Below are 22048 nucleotides of genomic sequence, written 5' to 3' on the forward strand. Positions count from 1 at the left end.
CCGGTGTCATTCAAATCTACAAAAAAATCCAGGTAATAATATGGCATTTCCTCCTCTCTTATTTATGCGGATAATTAGTTTTCTTTCTTTTAAGTCACTGTTTGCTACTTAAACGTATAAAAACAGAAGCCTCCAAAATACACACTTTTAAATTGCCTTATTTTAAAAGTGGCACACATAAACTTCTCATTAGTCGTTACCATCTATTCCAGGTGAGGAGAATACCATCATGGGATAATGTTGTAATTTACAACTTTGGCCCTTTGGTTAATTTAAGATATAAAACCCCAAGGATGAGACGGTTTTAATCCAACAGAATCGACGTTATAATTGCTTTTGTGAAATACGGCCGTACGTTCTTTATAATTGTGACATAAAACCACACGCGATTCAAATCACGTTGATCTCACTTTGAACTTACCGCTGAGAACTTGAGTTCTATTAAATCACTGCAATTTCCGCAAATATTTTTGATTTATTAACAAGTAACTATAGAAGTAATCTTGGAACGTGATACATACGTTTTGATAATCTACAATTTTTTAGGAATAAATTACAACTCAGAGGCATTGTTCAAAATTCTGTGCTGTCAATCCCCACTTTTAATACCCCAACTAACGGCTTGGGCAAACACAGCGAAGTTCTTGGGCGACAACACCAAATGTTCTTCGTATAAACCAACTTGATGTCTAGGTAAAGAGTTTGGGAATTGGCGCATGGTCAGCCGGTAAGGTAGCCTCTAATTTTGTCGAGATAAAAGTTCTTGATTATTCTTTCCCGCATCCATCTCTAAGACGAGTCCGAATCCCTAATAAATCAGTAGGAGGAGAAATCCAATAACCAGGTCGTTCCTTCTACTTGTTATAGATGGACTTTTTACCGTTACAAAGCGTAATTTTAGCGCCTTTATGTCTTGTTAGAAGGGGGGGGGGGGAATTTTTAACGAAATTTTTGTGTCGCAACTAGGGCTGTATTTCCTGGAAAAACGGCACCAAAACTTCACTATTTAAATCGTCTATCAATATGTTTTCAAGGTCAAGCTCCGCGTCAAGCTTCCGTACACCAGTATAGCAATCAGATTTGTAATGTAAACTAGGTGGCTAATAAAAATGGAACCAAAGCGCTGTTGGCAAAGCTTTTTATGATATCGTTTTTATTAACCGAATTTCAGAGCTTGGAGTTGTGCATATTCCATCCATCATGAAAAGTAATGTTTTTCCTTTATGGTTTTTTGACATAGCCGCCATTTTTTTTTAATTGCAACATAGGGCTTACACATATCATTGGAAAGCTTATTTGACGCAGATTATGAATTCTGTGCTGAAAAAGTGAGAGTACCCATAAAATAATAATGCTTACTGGAATTAAAATAGCACAATTTTATTTTTAGGGTAATCGCGCCTTTCCAAAGATTATGTGCAGCAAACCTTGAAAAATGCCGATTCTTTGATTGTAAGTACAGCGTGGTTCAAATTCGTAAACAGTTTTGAAAAATCTTTAAAAATATCTGAAATATCAAAGAAAAACAGAAAATGTCAAATTTCGTTTTCATTTTTCCGATGAGTTTGTAGAGGCTGGCGAGCAGGAACATGGTGCACGGGTGGCACTAACAATACCTAGCACTTGTTTTCATTGAGCATTCAAAAATAAAATAAAACATAGGAGATGCTCCCTTAAAAGACTAATGGAGCAATTTTCATTGAAACCAGAAATAATAAAAAATTGACATTAGTGAATAAATTTTGTGTAGTTTACGGTATAGCAGTTTGGCGATCTTGACTTATAAGAATTAAATAATTTGGAGATAAGGGGTGTTCCTACCCTCACACCCCTTATCTCCAAATTGTTTACAGTATACGCGTACCAAATTGAAAGGTTATAATATTCCGGAACTTTTTGCGTGCACTGTAGAACGGAAGAAATCAAAACTACCCCACAAGAAAAAATATAATCTCACTGTACTGTACACAACACATAGGTACGTTGCCAATTTCTTCAGGAAAGTTTCAATGTTTTCGCGTAAAAGTAGGTGTGGTCACTGTCACTGAAAATGGGGGATTTTGATAGTTCATCAAGTAACTGAATGAATCTATTGTTCCCACTTGAAAATCCGCTGTAATGTGCCACACATCAGCCATAAATCGAGCGCCATTCATCACTCTCAAACTACCCTACAAGAATGGTATATAATTAAGTTCTTAAAAGTTGAGATTATCTACACTAGGTTTATTAAGACGTACCAGAACTGGTCCATAAACAGACTTCGAGAAGTGTTTCGGCTTCAACGCTGTTTGTTATTACCTGCGGTATTAGGTAAATGCATAAATATGAAATGGTGCTGTAGTCTAAATTTGGCTAGTGTCAAGTACATCCACTTCACATTATATAAATCTTCGTAGCGCTTCAGAACCCAAAAACCCCACTTTAGCAAAAAGTCTTGCTTCCTTAATTAATATTTATCATCAATGAATTAACAGGGAAGGCAAACATGATTTCTTCCCACTGGTGTTTGAAGGAATTTCAAATAAAACCCACCTTACTCAGTGACGTTTAAAATATGATATTAATAATTCAATAATCGACGATGGTAGAAGATAATAAGATATCTTAGTAACAGTAAAAGAAGAAAAAGCTACACACCGACTTAAAACACTTAAGATAATATCTCAACTAGAGCAAGCCATACATCGTTCTTTTAAAAACTCTTAGCCATGTTTATGACTTTAACATTCAGATTATTTCTTGTCGTAAACTTCATGTTCAGTCACGACGACGCTTTACCGCAAAGAAAAACGGCCATCGTTAAAAAGTAGGAACGCGTCATAACTACGTGGTGCCAATAATTGAATAAAAAAACAAAAATTAGTTGTTACGCTTAGTTAGAGTAATTAGAAGCGATGCCCTTAAAAAGAATAATCTTTTCGAAAATCAAGTCCGACTTCTTTTTAAGAACATGAGAAAATTTGATCGCCGTAACGAATTGCTGTGGTTTAAATAGTTGCACAAGAAATACGAATGACCTGTCAAGGTTGGCAGGTAGCGTGTACCTAGTAACCCTAAAATTTTGTAGACGTATGTTGGGCGAAGACAACTGCCATATATGGGGAGAAAGAGCGGCCAACTTTTGCGGTGCACGAAAACGTCTCGGTTCTGTTTACACTCGCCTATTTAACGGGAGTATGAATGCAGAATTTCTGCAACAGATTTTAGAAAAATAGTGTAACCTACGTAAAAAGCATAAAATACACGGTTCCAGGAATTCAACGATGCGATCGTCTAATGAAGATAATGAGATGCAGTAGATTAATTTTTGAACAACGGATTGCATTATTAGATCTATTTCAATTTTCGAGGTCTCAAGGACTTTCTTCCTATTACTCCTCTGCTACGCCGATTCTCTTATGCTGTTTTTCTATAATCGAAGAGTTCACATTCATGTATTGTATTACCTACACACACAATGCTGAGCTGATTAGCAGGCACACGAAAAACACGTGCAAATAAATTTCTCAAACTTTGGAAAAAATTATACGACGCGACGCACCTATTTCATGTAGTATAAGGTATTGGCGGATCTATCCAAAACTACCGATTGCGCCTTGGTATTTAGATAAAACTGTACAATGTTTCAGAAATATTACAACAATCTCTCCAAATAAGATCTGTAGCTTAAAGGTCAGTCAAAGATGTTTTCGAAAAAAATTCACGTGTTAATAAATTTTTGTAGGGTGTGCACGGTTCAAGGCAAAAGCTTCTTAAGTTCCTCCATGTCTTCCCTCCCCCAATTTTTTTGAACCGCGTGAGTTCGCTTTTTGGGGTTGAAAAGGGAGAGCGAGGTAAACTTCGAGTTTATCGTCGCGCTCTTTTTTATCTTTGAACTGTTGCTGTTTCCCGTCAGCCGTAACAGACAAAAAAAAACTATATTGGGCAAAATTGGACCCGAGTTTGCTCTTTCGTTTCTGAGTTACGCGATGAAAATGAAAAGTTTGACTTTTTGGGATGTTGTCATTGTTATCGTATCTTATTACTATCCATGTAAGATAGAAAAAAGGCAAAAACTGTCAATTCGTCACGTAGAATCCAGTGGCGTAGCCAAGAAATATTTTGGACCACCGTTTTTGAGATTTGACCCAAAGTTGGTAATTTTTAAATTCTTTTTCCTGATTACATTGATGCATCAGAACCTATATATTTTTTATTTTAGCCATGAACCAAAAATAAAGATCCTATTTTTTACGGTTTGTAAATAGTAGGCCATGTATTCATGGAGATTTTGTTTAATTTATTGTATTGTATCCATGGCAACCGATACCAATCAATAAAAATAAAAATTTGAAAGTATAATATCTATATAATTATAAAAAAATGTAGGTTGTGAAACATCAATCTGATCAGGAAAACGAATGCAAAAAAATGACGTTAAGATATACAGGGTGTTGCATTTAAAAAATACCAACTTTGATTTTCACTATGTGCGATGTGATTATCTTTGCTAAAGACATTTGAATTTTTCGATTTTTACTACATGTGATATGTTTTTCTTTACTAGAAGCATCTATAGTTTAAATTTCAAAGACATGTCTGCATAAATAAGGAACACTGCGCACATTTAATAACAAAATTTTCGAAGGGTTTTTATTCGCTCGGCTCGTCAAAAAGGCGTTCACGTATGTAGATCAAAAGTAGTTTGGAATTTTCCTCCGCAAGTTCCGCCGTTTAGGAATGCGCTATCGTGGGATAGGATAGGGATTGGAAGATTTTTGTAAAATCAGAAAGAGCAGTCGCAGAAATTCAAATTGGTTAATTCCGTGCTCCTATGCGTTACTCAAATTCAAACAAAAACCTCAATTTTGAGAGTTTTAGGGCACCGAAAAAATGTTTGGCTTGGTCCCCTCTATCACCCCATTTTTTTATATAGTTAATTTTTTAATACAAATTTAAGAAAAATTTACATCTGAATAATTCGCTCCCAGAACATTAAGCCCCCATGTATATTCGCCAAAAGAATAATTATTCGCGGAAATTCGCCTACATTAGCCCCTAAAATATTGTCCCGCAGCCGAAAACCCGCACATATAATATTAGCCCTTAAAGAAACTAGTCTCCCAGAAAAATTTGTCTCCGCCGAAATATTCGAATAATTGCTGACAAAGAACTTGCCCCAAAGAAAATTCACGGCCAAGGAACACTCTCTTTTTTAAGTATTTTTTATTGCGAGGGGACAAAAGATTTCTTCTCAAAAAACCTCATGGGGTTCGATTGTGATCCATAGTTGTAGGTTTGTGAGCGTGAAGTGCGTTTTATGATGTAAATGTAAGAAAAATTTTAAGTCAGACCATTGAGTAATTAAATCTTGAATCAACGGTCAGACGATGGTAAATTACCGAAACTATCGCCTTACGACAGTCCTCCCAACCGTTTAAGCCAGAAAATGGGAATTCGCCGAAATTAAGCGACATCTCATTGAATTTCTTCCGCATAACTAAAAATAACGGCAACCATTTAAGTTATCGTTTAATCTATACCATGGTGCAACTGCAAATAGGTATAATTTAATGGATGGGATGACGTTGTATATATAATAATAAAAAACAATTTAAAGTAGAAATATGACCCTACATACAAGGGTCGTTGATTACATTTTTGGGTATGGATAAGAACTTTTTGATTTTTTTCAAAAATGAGCTCCCTTAAAATAGGTCACCCAATGGGCGGGAAATAGGAAGTGTTCCAGCTAATATTTACTGGCTATCTGAAGAGATCATTGAAGATCCAAAATAGTTTCTGAACACTCGGAAAAACAACAACGTTAAGGAATTAATATTCTTCTGAATAAGAAACATAGAGCAGTCTACGCACTCTACGCATACGTACACCTGATGTTTAAGATATGCGATATGGGTCAGGTGCCAAAGCTATAAGCTACCGAATGCAAAAAGAACGAACTAAATATCTTGAATTACCCATGGAGAATGGAAACTGTGCTTCTTGATTTGTGATCATATTTGTTATCCTTATTTAATTTTATTTAGTTTAGACAGATTCTCATTCGGAATACAACTATACAATTACAATTACAAAATGGAAAAATCATCAACCTCCCCGATGATGAATTTTCGTTGCAAACATATCAAGCGGTTAAAACTCTTATTTTGAGACCCAAAAGCTACATCAGAAACATGCCATCCTGTACAGTAAAAATAAATTAATAAAAAAGCTTATATATAAAATGTTTCCTACAGAAGTAGAGGTAGTGTCATTGAAATTTTATTTGGTGCCAAAAGCGCGATACTAAAGCCGTAAAGCGTAAATGGTAAGCAGCAGCAGTGCAGTTATCATAAGAGTTTTTTTAGGGATTTGAAAACCATTCCTATCTGGGTAACATTTGGATTTTTTGTAGAAGGAAGAAGGATGGGTAATTAATCTAAATAAGGACAAATTTTGAAAATATGTGCATTAGTCTACTCTACCTCACAGTCGCACTGACGTGATTATTAATTGAAAATATTTTTTCCCACGGCGACGTTCCCATTTATTTAATGTTTCACAGAAGGAAGGACGTTTAGTAAGGAATTCGTCGCAATTTCTACATCCACATATGGGACTGGGACAGGCACGTGGAAAAGAAGCCGCGAGCTTCCAAAATGTAAAATTTTAGTTACATATCCAATTAACAATGACAGATGAAAAGAACAAAAGAAAATACAATGACGAGTCATTTCAGTTTCTTCATTATTATCGTAATTTATTACCAATTTTTTTTTATGTAACATGATCTTCAAACAAAACGCTGCAGATGTTCCTCAAAAAAATAATCATCATATGATATCTCTATAACAAGTGCATGACAACTATAGAATAATGAGAAAAACGCTTGCACTGACCTTTGGATAATATTATAAATACATATAATAAAATATTATGTCAAAGCATGTGAATATCGAATACAGACTTCCAATTAGATCATAAAGAAAAGATTACCAAGTATTATTTGACCTAATTAATCACGAAAAACCTAAATAAACCACTTTTATAACTGTATACACATATGTGGTTTTAAATATATAAACAAACGCATAAAAAGATAGTGAAACTAGAATTATGTCATCAACAATTTCAAAAAAAAAACCGCAATGAAACTGTCGATGATGTAAGATATGATCTCTAGATCATAATGCCATTGCCGCAATTATCTTCTAGATTAATGAGAATTGCAAACCGCTGGCATCCTACAGTCTGGGTGTCAACTTTTAGGTAGCAAAACCAAATGCATGGTGGTCGAGAAAAAAATGCAGACACATTTTTCATGGGTTTTGCATTTACAGTTCTCATACGAATGCTTTCGGTTTCATCTCTTTTTTAGTGGGCGAGTATGAATCATTGCCTCAAAAAATTGCGGACTTGCTTTTCAGACCATCTGTATCTGGCACAAGGAAATCACTTTCAGGAACTATTAAATTAATAGAATTAGTCAACTGTTGGAAAACAAAGAGTACGTTAAAATTTACATGTGCTATAGTTTTACATTCCATAAACTTTGATTGCTGTTCAATGCACCTATAAAACCTGCTCGTAAAAGCTATAAGAAGACAGGTTTGCTAAAATACAGCCCTGTCTGCCGAACGCTTTTCTTTAGCCTCGACTTTAAATCTTAGTCGGACGCGGACAAGATGATTGCATAATGTTTGTTTTTTGGTATGCAAATATGACTAAACTTGGTCACATTCCTCCATACATGGGCAGCTTCTCTTCGTAAAAATCTGCTACTCTCGATCCCGTTTTAACAACTGAATGGATGGGATTCTTAATGAATTATAATTATATTCACGATAATCTTTATTTCTATTTACGGATTCTCAGAAGTTAAACAACACAATTAAATTATCCACTTTTCAATGACATCTGACCGAAATTGATTCGCGTCGGCTAATTAAATTGGATATCTGTGTAGCGATTAATGAATAAAATTAATTGCGGGTCAAATTTCCTGTCATCCCTAAATGCTGTTGATGGTGCAACTCGAGCACGCGTTGTCAAATAGAGGGAGTTTTGAAATTTCCCATGTGACAATCTGCGGGTTATCAGTGTTAGAAATATAATTTTTGGCTAAAAGTACTTAATTAAAATGATGGGGTCAAACAGCAGTGATTTTCGATGACAAGAAATGGAAAAATCGTGCACAAAAGCTAATAATCATATATCTTGAAAAACCTTCACCGACTTCCCGGTGTTTTTTGCATGGAATACATTTGCAAGAGTTCAATTAAGTAATACTACTAATTATGTCCCGAAAGTGGGCGAAAAACCCACCTTGTTCTACCATAAAATGTGTCTTTCTAACTTTCAATACCAGATACTAATGTGCTATCAATTTACTCCTCTTCACAGGTCGGTTGACAAGAATTAATGCAATAAAAAATCCTGAAGAAAGTACCAGATATCTTTAGGATCAGAGTAAATCTGAGATGGTCACACTTTTCTGTCGCCAATAATCAATCTATAAATAAATAAAATTCGTTCGTGTTGTAAATTAAACACATTAATTAAACCAAAAGGTCAATGCGGAAAACATTTGAGTACGTTTTGTCTCAAATTCCAAAGTTTGATCTTTTAAAAACGCCGCAATTGATCGCGATCAATTTTTGATCCGTACCAAATTGCTAAGTTTTTCCGGACAGGTTTGAGAGAAACCTAATTTTTTTCGAAGGACCAATTAGAAAATGGACTTTTTTAAGGAAAGCGTTACAAGAATAATTAATGATTCTTATAGTTAACATAAAAAGTGTCATTACCCCCTGCCGTTCACAAATGAGCTTAATGAGAAAGCAAATTCTTTACACATTTTTTACAGTGTGGAAATTTAATTACAGATTTATTATTATTGGCGGTAAATGGGCGCCGGTAATAAATCTACATATTTAAACTCTTAGTTGTATGCACCGATATATAAGTAAAAATATACATTTTATTTATAGGACGCACACCGCATCACTTTCGTGTGCTGACAGGAGAATCAACCCCCATGAGTAACACTGACAAGATTCACCCCCAATTGTGCTCTCAATTAATTAACATAAAAAATTACATGCGACTTAATTTATATAAAAAATCAAAATTACTTACAAAAGAATATGTGCTTTCAACGAAAAATAGTAGTATTAACGCCAAGGCGGCGGTAAACGCCCGGCAACATCTCGGCCACGGCGGCATGGCTTACTGCTCCATGTTCTTCGTTATCCAAATCTGCTGCTGATTCTCCCACTTTTTTACGTTTCTGCTTTTTGTAATCCTCCGCCGATTCAAATTTCAATTGATTATTAATTGAAATTGATTGAAAAATTGCTGAACTTTTCTTAGGATTCGGGCTTAGAAAGGTAATTGTGGCAGATCGGTCGTATAATAACTGTAAAAACGGCCGATAGAAGGAAGTTGCTGTAATGTACGCAGGTCTAACTTACGGGCGTAGTTGCTACTTGTAAGATTAGGGATTTTGTGCGCCTCTGGGATCAAGACTTCTGCGGAGGGTCTTCAGTATCGCGCGATACCGCGTGTGCAGTATCACATAGGATTAGTGTTGTGTTTAACCCCATAGGGGTAAACGGTCATTATGACCAACAACGGACTGCGGTAAGTTTTAAAAATTTTTCAAATTTATGTTGCGCTTCCGTTTTCGAAAAGCCGAAAAATCAAAACGCGCTCGTAAATTATACGAATTTTTTCGGTGATTTACTAACGTTGCAATTTATCATGATTGAATTTTAATTTGCAGGTTGCTCGCGTCCTTCTTAGGGTTGTTAGTGTGCGTTTCCGCGGTAAGTAATTTTTAAACCACCTGTTAACACTCTTAAACCTATTCACCCTCTCAGCGGGACTATTTGGCCAAGTTTATGCTCGTAACCGGATATTTGATTTATGATCATTGTCTAACAGCAAAATTCACACGATGTCCCATTAAATATTGACAAAAAAGAATTCTTCAGATTTTCTAAGAATAGGTCCGCTATTATCATTTTGTTGAAGAATTCCAGAGCAATCATAATGGGTGTTAGACCCTATAGAAAACGCACCACTTTTCAAAAGCGTTGAAATATCTTTTGCAAGGAACCGCTTGCTATATATTTTTTTAAATTCGTATTCACGTTCCGCAAGTTGCATCAATTAACTTCTGTATACCTGTATCAAATTGCTCGAATTCATTTATAATTGCAATTTAATCAAAAACGACACGGACCTACCGCATGGCCGTGTTTTCATTATAGAATTGAGTAATTGTGGAGTAAAAGCCCATTATTCTTACTACTTCCCATAAGTGCTATTTTTTACCGATCGGCAACACAGAATGAATTATGGTTGATTTGATTGAAAGCCGAAGGCTAGTAATTTAACGGCCCCATTCTAAATTATATTACCATCCGTGTTGCATTATTTGTACACCATAATTGGTTACCGTTTAATCATTTTCTTCGACCCAGTGCCGTATGGTTGATACGATTTCTTGAAAATCGAAATTATGGAGATGTGATCAGTTTTCACATGAAGGACAATTTCTTGCGTAACAGCTGCGATAACTACATTATTTATACATTACATAATTGGCAACTTATTTAATTTATTTTGTAATTTAAAATTAAATATTTCCATGTGCGTGAAGGGGTGGCATACGTACCCCCCCCCCTCCCTCACCCTTCTCGCTATAAAGTTAGTTTTGAATTTTTTCTAAAATTCTATGGGAGTTTGACGAAAGAAGTTCTGAATTAGGTACTATATGAATATTTTTAATTTTTTTGAAAGGATGTTGAACCATTTTTACTCTGGTTACCGTTTAATTAAACAACCGATTTTACACTATTTTTACTAAAACGGTGGCTAAAGGTTCGTAAAAGTTCAAATTCGCTGAGATGTATGTGTAGTTAAAATTAGAATTGAATTAAAAAAAGTAGGAATGCGCCTGCGCAAACATAAAAAAGTACGTTTTTTTTTCATTCGTGGCGATTTTTCAGTTTTATAGGACAAACTCAAAAATAATGCCGAAATGATAATCAAGATGGCGGCCAATACTAACTTACTTTTGGAAAATTCATCGTTAAAAAGAATAAAAATAATCTAAAAATTCAATGCTTCGCAAATTCACATAAAGGTTTTTTTGTTGACGCGATATTGAATTTTTATTCTTTTTTTTACCGATAAAATGAGATATTTGTTTTTTAAAAATAGACGTAATTTTTAATGCCACATAAAATTTGACCCAATCTCTATCTTCAATGATAACAAAATTACCCCGCCCGATCTGACACACCTTGGAGTAAAAGGTAAGTGCATTTCTAGGCGTGTCCTTTCGATTTTGTAAATTTTTTTCATTCATATCCCAGGACGACGAACCCTAACCCTAAGTGCGAAACAAAATTCGGATATCGGGGAAATGTTGTCTCCAGTGGTGTCTGAATAATACCTAACGAATTTAAACTTAGATTTTGAAACTTTTAAAATTCTTTGCAAAAATCATTCGGCAATTTTGTTGTTATGTAAATACACAGCAAGTATGCGAAATTCTTCCCGTTTTTGTTGTTTGGTCAAGAATTGCAGTTCTAATTTTTTTCGAGTTTTGATCTCTGCGTAAGCATCAATCATTTACAAATTCAATATTTCGCAAATTAACAAAAAGGATTTTTACTTGATTAAAATGGGAAATTTGATTTTTTGATAATAGGCGTTGTTAAATATTTTTTAAACATAATTTTTAATCGGGCTAGGATTTTTAAATTTTTTAAACCAAATTTTAAATGGCACATCAAATTTGAATATACGTTGTAAATATTTTAAAAATAATTTTTAATCGGACTAGAATTTTTAAATTTTTTCAACCAAATTTTAAATGGCACATCAAATTTGACTGGGAATAGGCGTTGTTAAATATTTTAAAAATAATTTTTAATTGGGCTAGGATTTTTCAATTTTTTAACCAAATTTAAATGGCACATCAAATTTGATTAGGCGTTGTTAATTTTGTATCTGTGTGTAGGAAAAGTTGAAAATTTCATACCCAAGTAAAACCTTTAATTCCATTTTTTTGCGCTTATCGAGAAAAAGAAAAGGCATCTATACATCTTTCAAAATATCATCCCATGCTCATCATAGTTGGATACACCACTAGGTCTGCTCGATCCAACCTAGGGATATAAAACGCATTTAGCCTCAAAAGTTTAAAATGAAATCACGAAAAAATTCCCAACGTTTACACATACATAGGTACCACAAATTTTCGAAATTAGTACACCACGATGATGCTCCCTAAACGGGAAAGTCAAAAAATTTGGTCTCTATGAGATTTCATTCTAATTTTTTTTACACACACTTGTTGTTACACCCTGTATAGTGTTCAACTTCACTGTAAAGGACGTAACAAACATTCATAGCGGTTTTAAGAATGAAAAGCCACATCGACTTACGGTTTTTGAACTTTTTATTCAAAAAGTATAGGGATACGGATTGTCACCCAATGACGTACATATATTTTTTATCTCTACCAACTGTGCAAGTTCTTAAATTTCTAGGTTTTTTTAATTTTCAATTTCTCTAAAATGTTCTAATTTTTAAAATTTAAATTCTTCGACTTTTTGGGAGAGATGCTTGATTTTTTTAAAAATTGTTCTGACTTTGGATTTTTATATACGTGGTTGTTTTTCGAACGATCTTCATTTAAACTAAAAATTAAAAAAAAATAAATTTGGTCGGGAATCAAGAAACACAATTTCCATTCTCGATGGATGATTTGTACAGTCTTTGTATATAAATGGTGCTCTTAGAATATTTAAAGTATTATAGAGGGTACACAACGATTCTAAAGTTTAGTTATAAATTCAGTGGATTTATTTTTATTTTAATATACGTACAGATAGAAACTCTCAGGCTGCGAGGGGACTCAACTCTAGAATTAGGGAAACCCAAAAATTCAATACGAAACAATTCTAAAAATTTAAAATAATTTAACAATCTGACAATCAAAAAATTCGAAAAAATTCAACCTGTTTAAAACGGCACTAAAATGTCACTACTCAGCAGAATCTAATCGAATGCTGTCGTTAGAGCGGTGTGTACGAATGAAATCGTCTAAGCTATTATTGTTTAGGATGAGAAAATCGTACCCCATAAATAAAAAAATATAAATTAAAAATTGAATATTTATAAAAGTCAGAAAAATTCATAACAATTTACAAAACTAAATAAATTCTGAGGGTATAAAACAATTTTAAAAAAATCGGAAATTTAGAACAATTTTACTTCTTTATTTTTTTTATTGGTTTATGTGATTTTAATATGGATGATGAAAGATGGACGAAAAGAAAAGAAACTTGTATGCGCAGGCACATTCCACTTATTTTTTTGTAAATATAGTTGAAGCGGATTCGACATGTATCAAATCTGTTTGGCGCATGTGCAGACTGAAGTCAAGGAAATTTTTCCGATTTCTATTAAGTGCATTTTAGCAACTCGAGCGAGTGAGATGGTTTTTGGCTTATCACTTGTTTTACAAGTAGATACAGTATTTGAACACTCCTATGCGTTTTTGTTAAAATTTTATCAATGAAGTTTGCCTTCAAACTTGATTTTTGCAAAAATCTGGTGCGCAGGACCTACTTGCATCGGCGCATAATAAGCGGTCGAGACATAAATGCATACTTACACTAATGAATGAATCAGCAACCAGGCGAACCTTGACATTGGTTAATCATAGAAATAGTAAAGAATATTAATAAACCAGTTTAATTTTACATACATACTCCTAGTATTTTTTGGCTCAAAGCCAAAATAAAAATTTCTCTCATACAACAACCTCATTTCATATCAAACGAATTCAGATAACTAGGACAATGTGGGGCCATTTAGTTCTTGATGTTTGTCTTAAATTTGATTTTGTTAAATTTTTTCGGTATCTCGCTCAAATAAAATGGAACTCAATTTTGTTAGACGGCCGAAGGGGACCGTGGTAATCCTCCGAGTTTCTTTTCTCCATCCACATAAGTGGGCATACTCTCTGAATTCAATCAATCTCGTAAATATTTTCCGAATAATAAGCGGTTTGAGAAATAAAGCAATTATTCTGATTTGATTACTAAATCTGTGCCCGATCTTTTCAGCAATTTTTCACATTATCAAGTGCAAACCGAACTGGATTGTACGGAAAAGACGATAGTTACAGTGGTAGACAAAATTATATAAGTAGTGATACGGACCGAACCCGTTTAGATCCATCAATATCATCCGATGGATCACATTCTTACGGTGCAGACGTGCATTATCCGCGTAACCCTTCCGAAGGGCAACCGCCGTCTGCAACACACGAGCAGGATCCTAGAAGAAATGAGGAAGACGACTCTGCAGAAGAAGACGACGATTTCGATGATCAAAATCGGGACGATAGGCAAGAGTATTACAATCATAACGCACCAGGTGGCCAATCATCGCGTAGATCATGGTATGAAACATCATCTGGGCACAGACAACCGGTCGATTACCCACCATCTGACAATGAGAACAGAGTTGATAGTGAAACCGATAACCGCTATCCTTATCATGAATCTTCAGCTACCGCTTCTCGTGGACAAGGCGATCCCAACAGCTATAATTACGGATCACACAGTCAGGCACCAGTGAATGTTTCCAGCGAAACGAGGTCGTATTATTATGAAAGTTCGAGCGGACAGCAAGGACAACCACCAAGCATTTCGGGACAAGCTCCAGACGAAGGCACCTATAGGCAAGGAGTTTCCAGATACGAAACCGGAGGCGGATCAAATCCATACTATGATCCTTCGAGGCCAGGTTCGCCGCAATCTCAACCGCCATATGCACATACGTCTAGTTCTTCGTCCAATTCTTACTACGAAACCTCCGGTGGTCAGCCAGCACCAGAATCACCCCAGTCGCCTGGATTGGACCCCTCACGTACATACTACTATGGATCGTCGAGTGGACAAGGTGCTCCAGGTGCGCCACAACCTCACCCGCCATCCGGCCATTCTTCCAGCTCATCAAGCAGTTATTACTACGAATCTTCAAGCGGACAAGCGAGCCCCGGTGGCGCACAGCCTGCCTCGCCTTATGGACCAGGAGGCGCATATCCAGGTGCGCCGCAACCATCACATGGACAAACGTCAGATTCACGCAGCTACCATTACGAATCATCAGGCGGACAAGCTGCTCCAGGTTCGCCACAACAACCGACTTCCGGTCAGACGAGTTCATCGAGCAGTTATCATTATGAGTCGTCAAGTGGACAGGCGTCTCCGGGTGCCCAACAGCCACCATCACCTGGACAAGGTTCTCCAGATTCAAGCTACTCAAATAGTTACTATTATGAGTCATCCAGTGGCCAAGGATCCTCACCCGGACAAGCACCTTCAGGCGCTCCCGGTCAATACTCACACCAAGGAAGAGGAGATGTCCGTACCGGATATGAATCTTCTAGCAGCCAAGTTTCTAGAACAGAACAGGACATTCGTGGCGCTTATCCTAGCGCTCCATACGCCGGAAGGAGACCATACGATAGCAGTTATGATGTTGTGGAAGCCCCCAACAGTGCTTTCGGACCTAAACGAGGAAATGAAAGATGCATACCTAAATGTTTTGCTGAGAAAGGAAGTAGAGTAAGTCTGTTCTATATTTTACATAATTCGTTTGACAATATCTTATTAAGGGCTTCCCTGGATTACCTGGTATTCCAGGAGAAAAAGGTCAGCGAGGATTTCCCGGCCCCGAAGGCGCAATGGGATCGAAAGGCGAAAAAGGCGAATACGGACCGATCGGTCCACGAGGACCTAAAGGAGATCGAGGCAAAATAGGCGTTCCCGGATTTCCTGGCATCAACGGCGTTCCGGGATTACAGGGTCCCCCTGGTGCACCCGGAATACCTGGTATGGATGGGTTTAACGGAACCGACGTAAGTTTCATATTTGCATATCCCACTTAATTTTACTAATTATTTGACACCAGGGTAGTTCAGGTGTGCCTGGTCAATCAGGAGAACAAGGCCCTAGAGGTTATCCTGGCAGCCCTGGAATGAAGGGAATGAAAGGTGAAGCTGCGCATTGCGAAATCAACTTGAAAGGTCAAAAAGGAGAGCCCGGACTTAATGGAGTGACAGGTCCGGCAGGTTTGCCAGGTCCAGTTGGGCCACTCGGAAATCCAGGAATAGCAGGAGAAGTGGGATTACCTGTAAGTTTCTCTCATAATACGCATATAGTATTAATAACAATGGCACATAGGGTCCAAGAGGGCCTCCTGGATTGAAAGGCCAAAAGGGTAACATGGGATTGGGATACGAAGGCCAAAAGGGCGAAAAAGGATCTAAAGGTCAAACTGGTATGAAGGGAGAAGCGGCCGTTTTACCCTTCGGAACTGACACGCATATTGTTGGACCAATGGGAGATAAAGGAGATAAGGGTGATCATGGTGACTATGGACCACTGGGGCAAAAAGGGGAACCTGGCCCAGAAGGCGACTATGGCATACCTGGTGGTGTTGGCATGAAAGGCGAAAAAGGATTACCAGGTGCACCAGGCCCTCGCGTAAGTTCCTAGATAAATCTAAACAATTTAAAATGCATGTTGTCTAGGGTAGAGACGGATTTCCTGGAATTCCGGGTCCTCTGGGTCAAAAAGGAGATCGCGGAGTTGAAGGATTGCCAGGATTACCTGGACGACCTGGTACAAAAGGTGAACCTGGAAGAGATGGTCCAGTTGGTCCCCAAGGTTTAAGAGGGCCACAGGGTCCACCCGGAGGTGGAAAAGGTAAACCCGGACCACCAGGACCTGCAGGACCTCGAGGGTACCCCGGACCTATGGGTCCAAAAGGAATGGACGGGTTCGATGGCGATCAAGGACCTCGAGGACCTATTGGACAGCCTGGAGGTCCAGGCGTGCCAGGTAGACCTGGACCAGAAGGTGCGCCAGGCGAAAAGGGACACAAAGGAGACTCTGGTGCAGTTGGTTTGCCAGGAGGCGAAGGTCCAAGAGGTTTCCCTGGTTCCCAAGGACAGCAGGGTCCTAGAGGTTTTCCTGGTGAAAAAGGTCTTTCGATAATTGTAGGTTATCTACAGATTTAAAAACGATTTTCTCGTCATTTATAAAATTCTCAGGGACAAAAAGGATCTGATGGACTTCCTGGTAGAGATGGATTGAAAGGTTTAAAGGGAGAAAAAGGTTATCCAGGGCCGCGGGGAATTCCGGGCGATTCTTTGGAAGGAATTCCAGGATCACCTGGTTTGCCTGGAAGACCTGGTGAAAAGGGAGCTGCAGGTAGACCCGGAAATCCCGGAATACCTGGATTGCACGGAGAAAAAGGAGATATCGGGGGTAGATGTCAAGATTGTTTACCAGGAGCCAAAGGGGAGAAAGGAGACCGAGGATTTGATGGATTACCAGGAACACCTGGAGCACGTGGGCTTCCTGGAGAAAGAGGATATCCAGGTGTACCGGGAGCAGATGGTTTATCTGGAGCACCCGGTGCGCAAGGACCACGCGTAAGTATAACAATATGCTTTAAGCATTTGATCAAATCCCATGCTTAGGGAAAAGATGGCATTCCTGGCAAACCGGGATATGATGGCGACAAAGGTGAACCTGCGTTTATACCAGGTGATTTAGTAAGAGCACCTAAGGGCGATAAAGGAGAACGTGGCTTGCCGGGGATAGCTGGTCCTCCGGGACCTATTGGACCTGTTGGACCGGTGGGACCATCTGGATTACCTGGTTTCCCAGGATTGAAGGGTGACACTGGCTATCAAGGCTTCCCAGGTCCTGATGGGCGACCAGGAGACACAGGAATACCTGGTGCCAAAGGTGAAAAAGGTGCAAGTATAAAGGGAGAACCAGGCTTCCCCGGACAAAAAGGCGCGGCTGGTTTTAAAGGTGACCCAGGAGCAACCGGTCCCAAAGGTGCACCAGGCTCGTGTCCCCAATCCTTTACAGAAGGATTTAAAGGAAATAAGGGCGAAAAGGGAGAGAAAGGAGAACTTGGTCCACCAGGTTACAATGGTTTAACTGGAGACAAAGGTCTGCGAGGTCTCACAGGTGAACCTGGTTCCCCTGGCCAAACTGGAGCACCAGGTCCTGTAGGTCAACGCGGATTGCCAGGTCCTCGTGGTGATAAGGGTGAGATGGGTCCTTTAGGATTCCCAGGAGAACCAGGTAAAGATGGTGATCGAGGAATACCTGGAATTCCTGGAACCAAGGGTGGTAAGGGAGAACCCGGGATATCTGCAATAGGACCACCAGGGCCACCTGGAATGCTTGGTCCCCAAGGAGAAAAAGGTTTGCCCGGATTCCCCGGAAAAACTGGATTGCCGGGGCCATCTGGCATGCCAGGTAAGACTTACTTCTATCTTTCAATTCAAATCATAATTTTTTGAACTGTGTGTAGGATTACAAGGAGAAAAGGGAGATGTTGGCATACCCGGATTGAGTGGAACGCCCGGTTATCCAGGACAGAAAGGTGATACAGGGCCATTTGGTCCACCTGGTGCGCCGGGTGCCCCAGGACGACCAGGTTATGACGGGCCAAAGGGCGAAATTGGATTTAAGGGAGAAATTGGTCGACCAGGGTTACAAGGATTCCCTGGAGAGAAAGGTGAACCAGGAGTACCTGGTGCAGATGGACCGAAAGGTTTCCCAGGCCCTAGAGGCGCTCCTGGAAAATCGGGATTATCTGGTGTCGATGGACGACCAGGAGAAAGAGGTGAAAAAGGGGACCATGGTTATCCAGGGCCGCCAGGACCACCTGGATTATTGGGAGCGCCAGGTCTACCAGGTTGGTATACGGTTTTAAGTAAGAGATGAATTTCTAATACATTAAATTTCTCTAAAGGACTTATTGGAGAGAAGGGTGATGTAGGACCAGTGGGCGGCCCTGGTCTTCCAGGTCAAAATGGATACCCCGGTGCCAAAGGTGAATCTGGTTTACCTGGCTTGCCTGGACTGAAGGGCGAAAACGGGGCGGCTTCAGAGAAAGGGCAAAAAGGCGAGCCTGGCATTCCAGGATTGAGAGGTTCACCCGGTCAGTCAGGACGAGATGGATTACATGGCGCTAAAGGAGAAGCTGGTATACCTGGTATTGGCATTCCTGGTACCCCTGGAGCGAAAGGCGAGCGAGGCATACCTGGTATTGATGGATTACCTGGTTTGCGCGGGCAAAAAGGGTTACCTGGTAAGTTAATAAGTAGTATGAACTTTTATTTATATTAATTAACGTTTTCAGGCTTGGCGGGACAATTAGGTCAGAAAGGTGATCATGGTTTAACTGGTGCTCCTGGTGCACCAGGCGTGGAAGGAATTGATGGTTTACCTGGAGAAAAAGGAGACATTGGTTTCCCTGGAATACCTGGATTCCAAGGCGCGAAAGGAGATGTTGGTTACCCAGGTCAACATGGTTTTGACGGCGCTAAAGGTGAAAGGGGAGCCCCGGGTCCTGCTGGACCCATAGGATTCCCTGGATTAGAAGGCAAAATGGGAGATCGTGGTCTTCCTGGACCACTTGTTAGTGTAAAAGGTGAAAAAGGTGAACCAGGAGCGTCTGGTTTGCCTGGCCGACAAGGTGAAAAAGGTGCTATGGGCTTTAATGGTGCAACTGGCATAGCTGGAGAAAAGGGAAGTGCAGGTTATCCAGGCCCTAAAGGTGACATTGGTCTACCTGGTGCTGCCGGACATAAAGGTGAATAATGCGGTTTGGTTGTGAATGCCTTTGCGACTATTACAAAACCTTGCAGGAGACAGAGGTTTCCCAGGTCAACCAGGACTTCCTGGTATAACTGTGAAAGGAGAGAAAGGTCTCCCAGGTCTTCCCGGAAAGAATGGCAGGGATGGATTACCAGGTATTGTTGGTGAAAAGGGCGACCGCGGATTCCCCGGTCTTCCCGGCGCGGTTGGAGTTCGTGGACCTCCAGGCCCAATTGGACCACAAGGAGAAAAAGGAGATCAGGGTGTGTCAGGCCTGCCTGGCGCGCCAGGGAATGATGGTTCACCTGGAAGACCTGGATTTGATGGAGCTTTCGGGCTTGCTGGAGAAAAGGGAGATCGCGGTCTACCGGGATTAATGGGTATTACAATTCTTTAAACAGTGTCAGCAATTGCTACAAAATCTTTATAGGTGCACCTGGACAGAAGGGAGAACGTGGGTTAACCGGAATACAAGGTCCTCCTGGTTTTAATGGCGAGAAAGGAGATCGCGGTTTGAATGGTTATCCTGGTGCGACAGGTCCGCAAGGTCCACCTGGGGAAAAAGGTTTTCCGGGTCCGTCAGGTCTTGTTGGAATTCAAGGATTCATTGGACAAAAAGGAGAGAAGGGAGAGATGGCAGTGGTGATACCCGGACCTAAGGGTGACCGAGGCTTCCCTGGCACGCCTGGTAGGCCAGGAGAGCGTGGTGCTCCAGGGTTAGATGGTCTTCCTGGACAGATCGGTCCTAAAGGCGAACCTGGTCCAAGCGGAAGAAATGGATCACCTGGGCCGGTTGGTGCTATTGGACCCAAAGGAGATAGAGGTTTTGATGGTTTGGCAGGAGCAGTTGGAGCGATTGGGTTCACAGGTGCAAAAGGCGAACCTGGTGCGTCTTGTGATGTGACACCTGACTACTTAACTGGCATATTGTTGGTCCGACACAGTCAAACTGTTGATGTTCCCACTTGTGAACCTGGCCATATTAAACTTTGGGATGGTTACTCATTGTTATACATTGAAGGTAACGAAAAAGCGCATCATCAAGATTTAGGATTTGCTGGGTCATGCATTAGAAAATTCTCCACAATGCCTTTCTTGTTCTGTGATTTTAATAATGTTTGTAATTACGCTAGTAGAAATGATCGATCATACTGGTTATCTACCAGTGCACCTATGCCTATGATGCCTGTTGAAGAAAGTGCAATTAGGCAATATATATCAAGATGCGTTGTATGTGAAGCTCCAGCAAACGTAATTGCTGTTCACAGTCAATCCCTGACATTACCGGAATGTCCTAGTGGATGGAGTGGTTTATGGATCGGGTACAGTTTTGTTATGGTAAGTTTTGTATCTTTATACCAAAGAGTAACCATAATACTCTTTGTTTATACTTTTACCAAAGAGATTATGGTTACTCTTTGCTTTTACTACATGTTTTACTGAAATATGAAGCAGTGACATTCATGATATCTTCGAACAAGGCGAACAAAGGAAATGCGCCTTGTCTCTTTTTTTAGATTCTGTTCTCATATCATCTCTTTTGATTTATAGCACACTGCTGCAGGCGCAGAAGGCGGTGGTCAATCACTGTCTAGTCCCGGATCTTGTTTAGAAGATTTCCGTGCGACACCATTCATTGAATGTAACGGAGCACGAGGCACTTGCCATTATTTCGCGAACAAATTAAGTTTCTGGTTGGCAACAATCGAAAGTAATCAGCAGTTCCAAACACCGCAAAGACAGACGCTCAAGGCAGGTAACGTACGAGACCGTGTAAGTAGATGTCAAGTGTGCATGAAGAACACATAGGAAGAAATGGGCACAATGAAATTTTAATTAGCACTTAGGTTCCACAAATTTTATGGTTCCATAAGTCATTGTAAAATAGACAATCTTTAGTTATAACTAAAAAGTCAATCGAAAATGGATCAGTAGTGTTCTTTTTAAACACCTTGTTGTGTTCAATTGAAAAGTTTTATTTTCTTATAGTGATGCGTTCCTTCGCTACTCCCTTTGTATGTAGTCATCTGATGTGATATGTATATGACAGGTGACTAAATACCTTGTGTATTGTAAAATACTTACTTAATAGGCTTTTATTGTAACATGCTAATTGATATATTTCGTGCCATTTTATTTTTTATTTTTATACACTCTTGAAAAGAATGTAAAAACTGTACCATAATAATTTACTTAGGTGCTAAGTTCTGTAATGTACTGGTATGAAATTACAAAGCTGAAGAGTTATTAATTAGCTTTAATGATCTGGATTTGAAAAGTTGACATTTTTTATTTGTAAAAAATATGTTTGTTATTTATAGTTAGTACCATGAAAATTT

General features: G+C 39.1%; 2 protein-coding genes across 2 annotated transcripts in view; one reads left to right on the forward strand and one right to left on the reverse strand.

Moving 5' to 3' along the window:
- LOC116170477 (collagen alpha-2(IV) chain-like) overlaps nucleotides 1-9383 on the reverse strand; it is a 41083-nt gene extending 31700 nt beyond the window's left edge. The window contains exon 1 of the mRNA XM_031486907.1: nucleotides 9124-9383. Within this exon, the coding sequence (XP_031342767.1) occupies nucleotides 9124-9210 (87 nt within the window). The 5' untranslated portion in view covers nucleotides 9211-9383. The remainder of the gene's footprint in view (nucleotides 1-9123) is intronic.
- A 120-nt stretch (nucleotides 9384-9503) lies between these two features.
- Nucleotides 9504-21614, forward strand: LOC116170476 (collagen alpha-2(IV) chain). Its single transcript, XM_031486906.1, has 15 exons — nucleotides 9504-9627; nucleotides 9770-9812; nucleotides 14136-15644; nucleotides 15695-15937; nucleotides 15991-16212; nucleotides 16263-16565; nucleotides 16613-17080; nucleotides 17135-17518; nucleotides 17567-18362; nucleotides 18418-18804; nucleotides 18862-19200; nucleotides 19252-19704; nucleotides 19760-20089; nucleotides 20140-21047; nucleotides 21261-21614. The coding sequence occupies exons 1-15, from the start codon at nucleotides 9608-9610 to the stop codon at nucleotides 21516-21518; spliced, it is 6663 nt and encodes a 2220-aa protein (XP_031342766.1). The 5' UTR covers nucleotides 9504-9607; the 3' UTR covers nucleotides 21519-21614.
- The last annotated feature ends 434 nt before the right edge of the window (nucleotides 21615-22048 follow it).

Source organism: Photinus pyralis, unplaced genomic scaffold (genome assembly GCF_008802855.1).
Source record: "Photinus pyralis isolate 1611_PpyrPB1 unplaced genomic scaffold, Ppyr1.3 Ppyr1.4_LG5, whole genome shotgun sequence".
Taxonomy (NCBI): Eukaryota; Metazoa; Arthropoda; class Insecta; order Coleoptera; family Lampyridae; genus Photinus; species Photinus pyralis.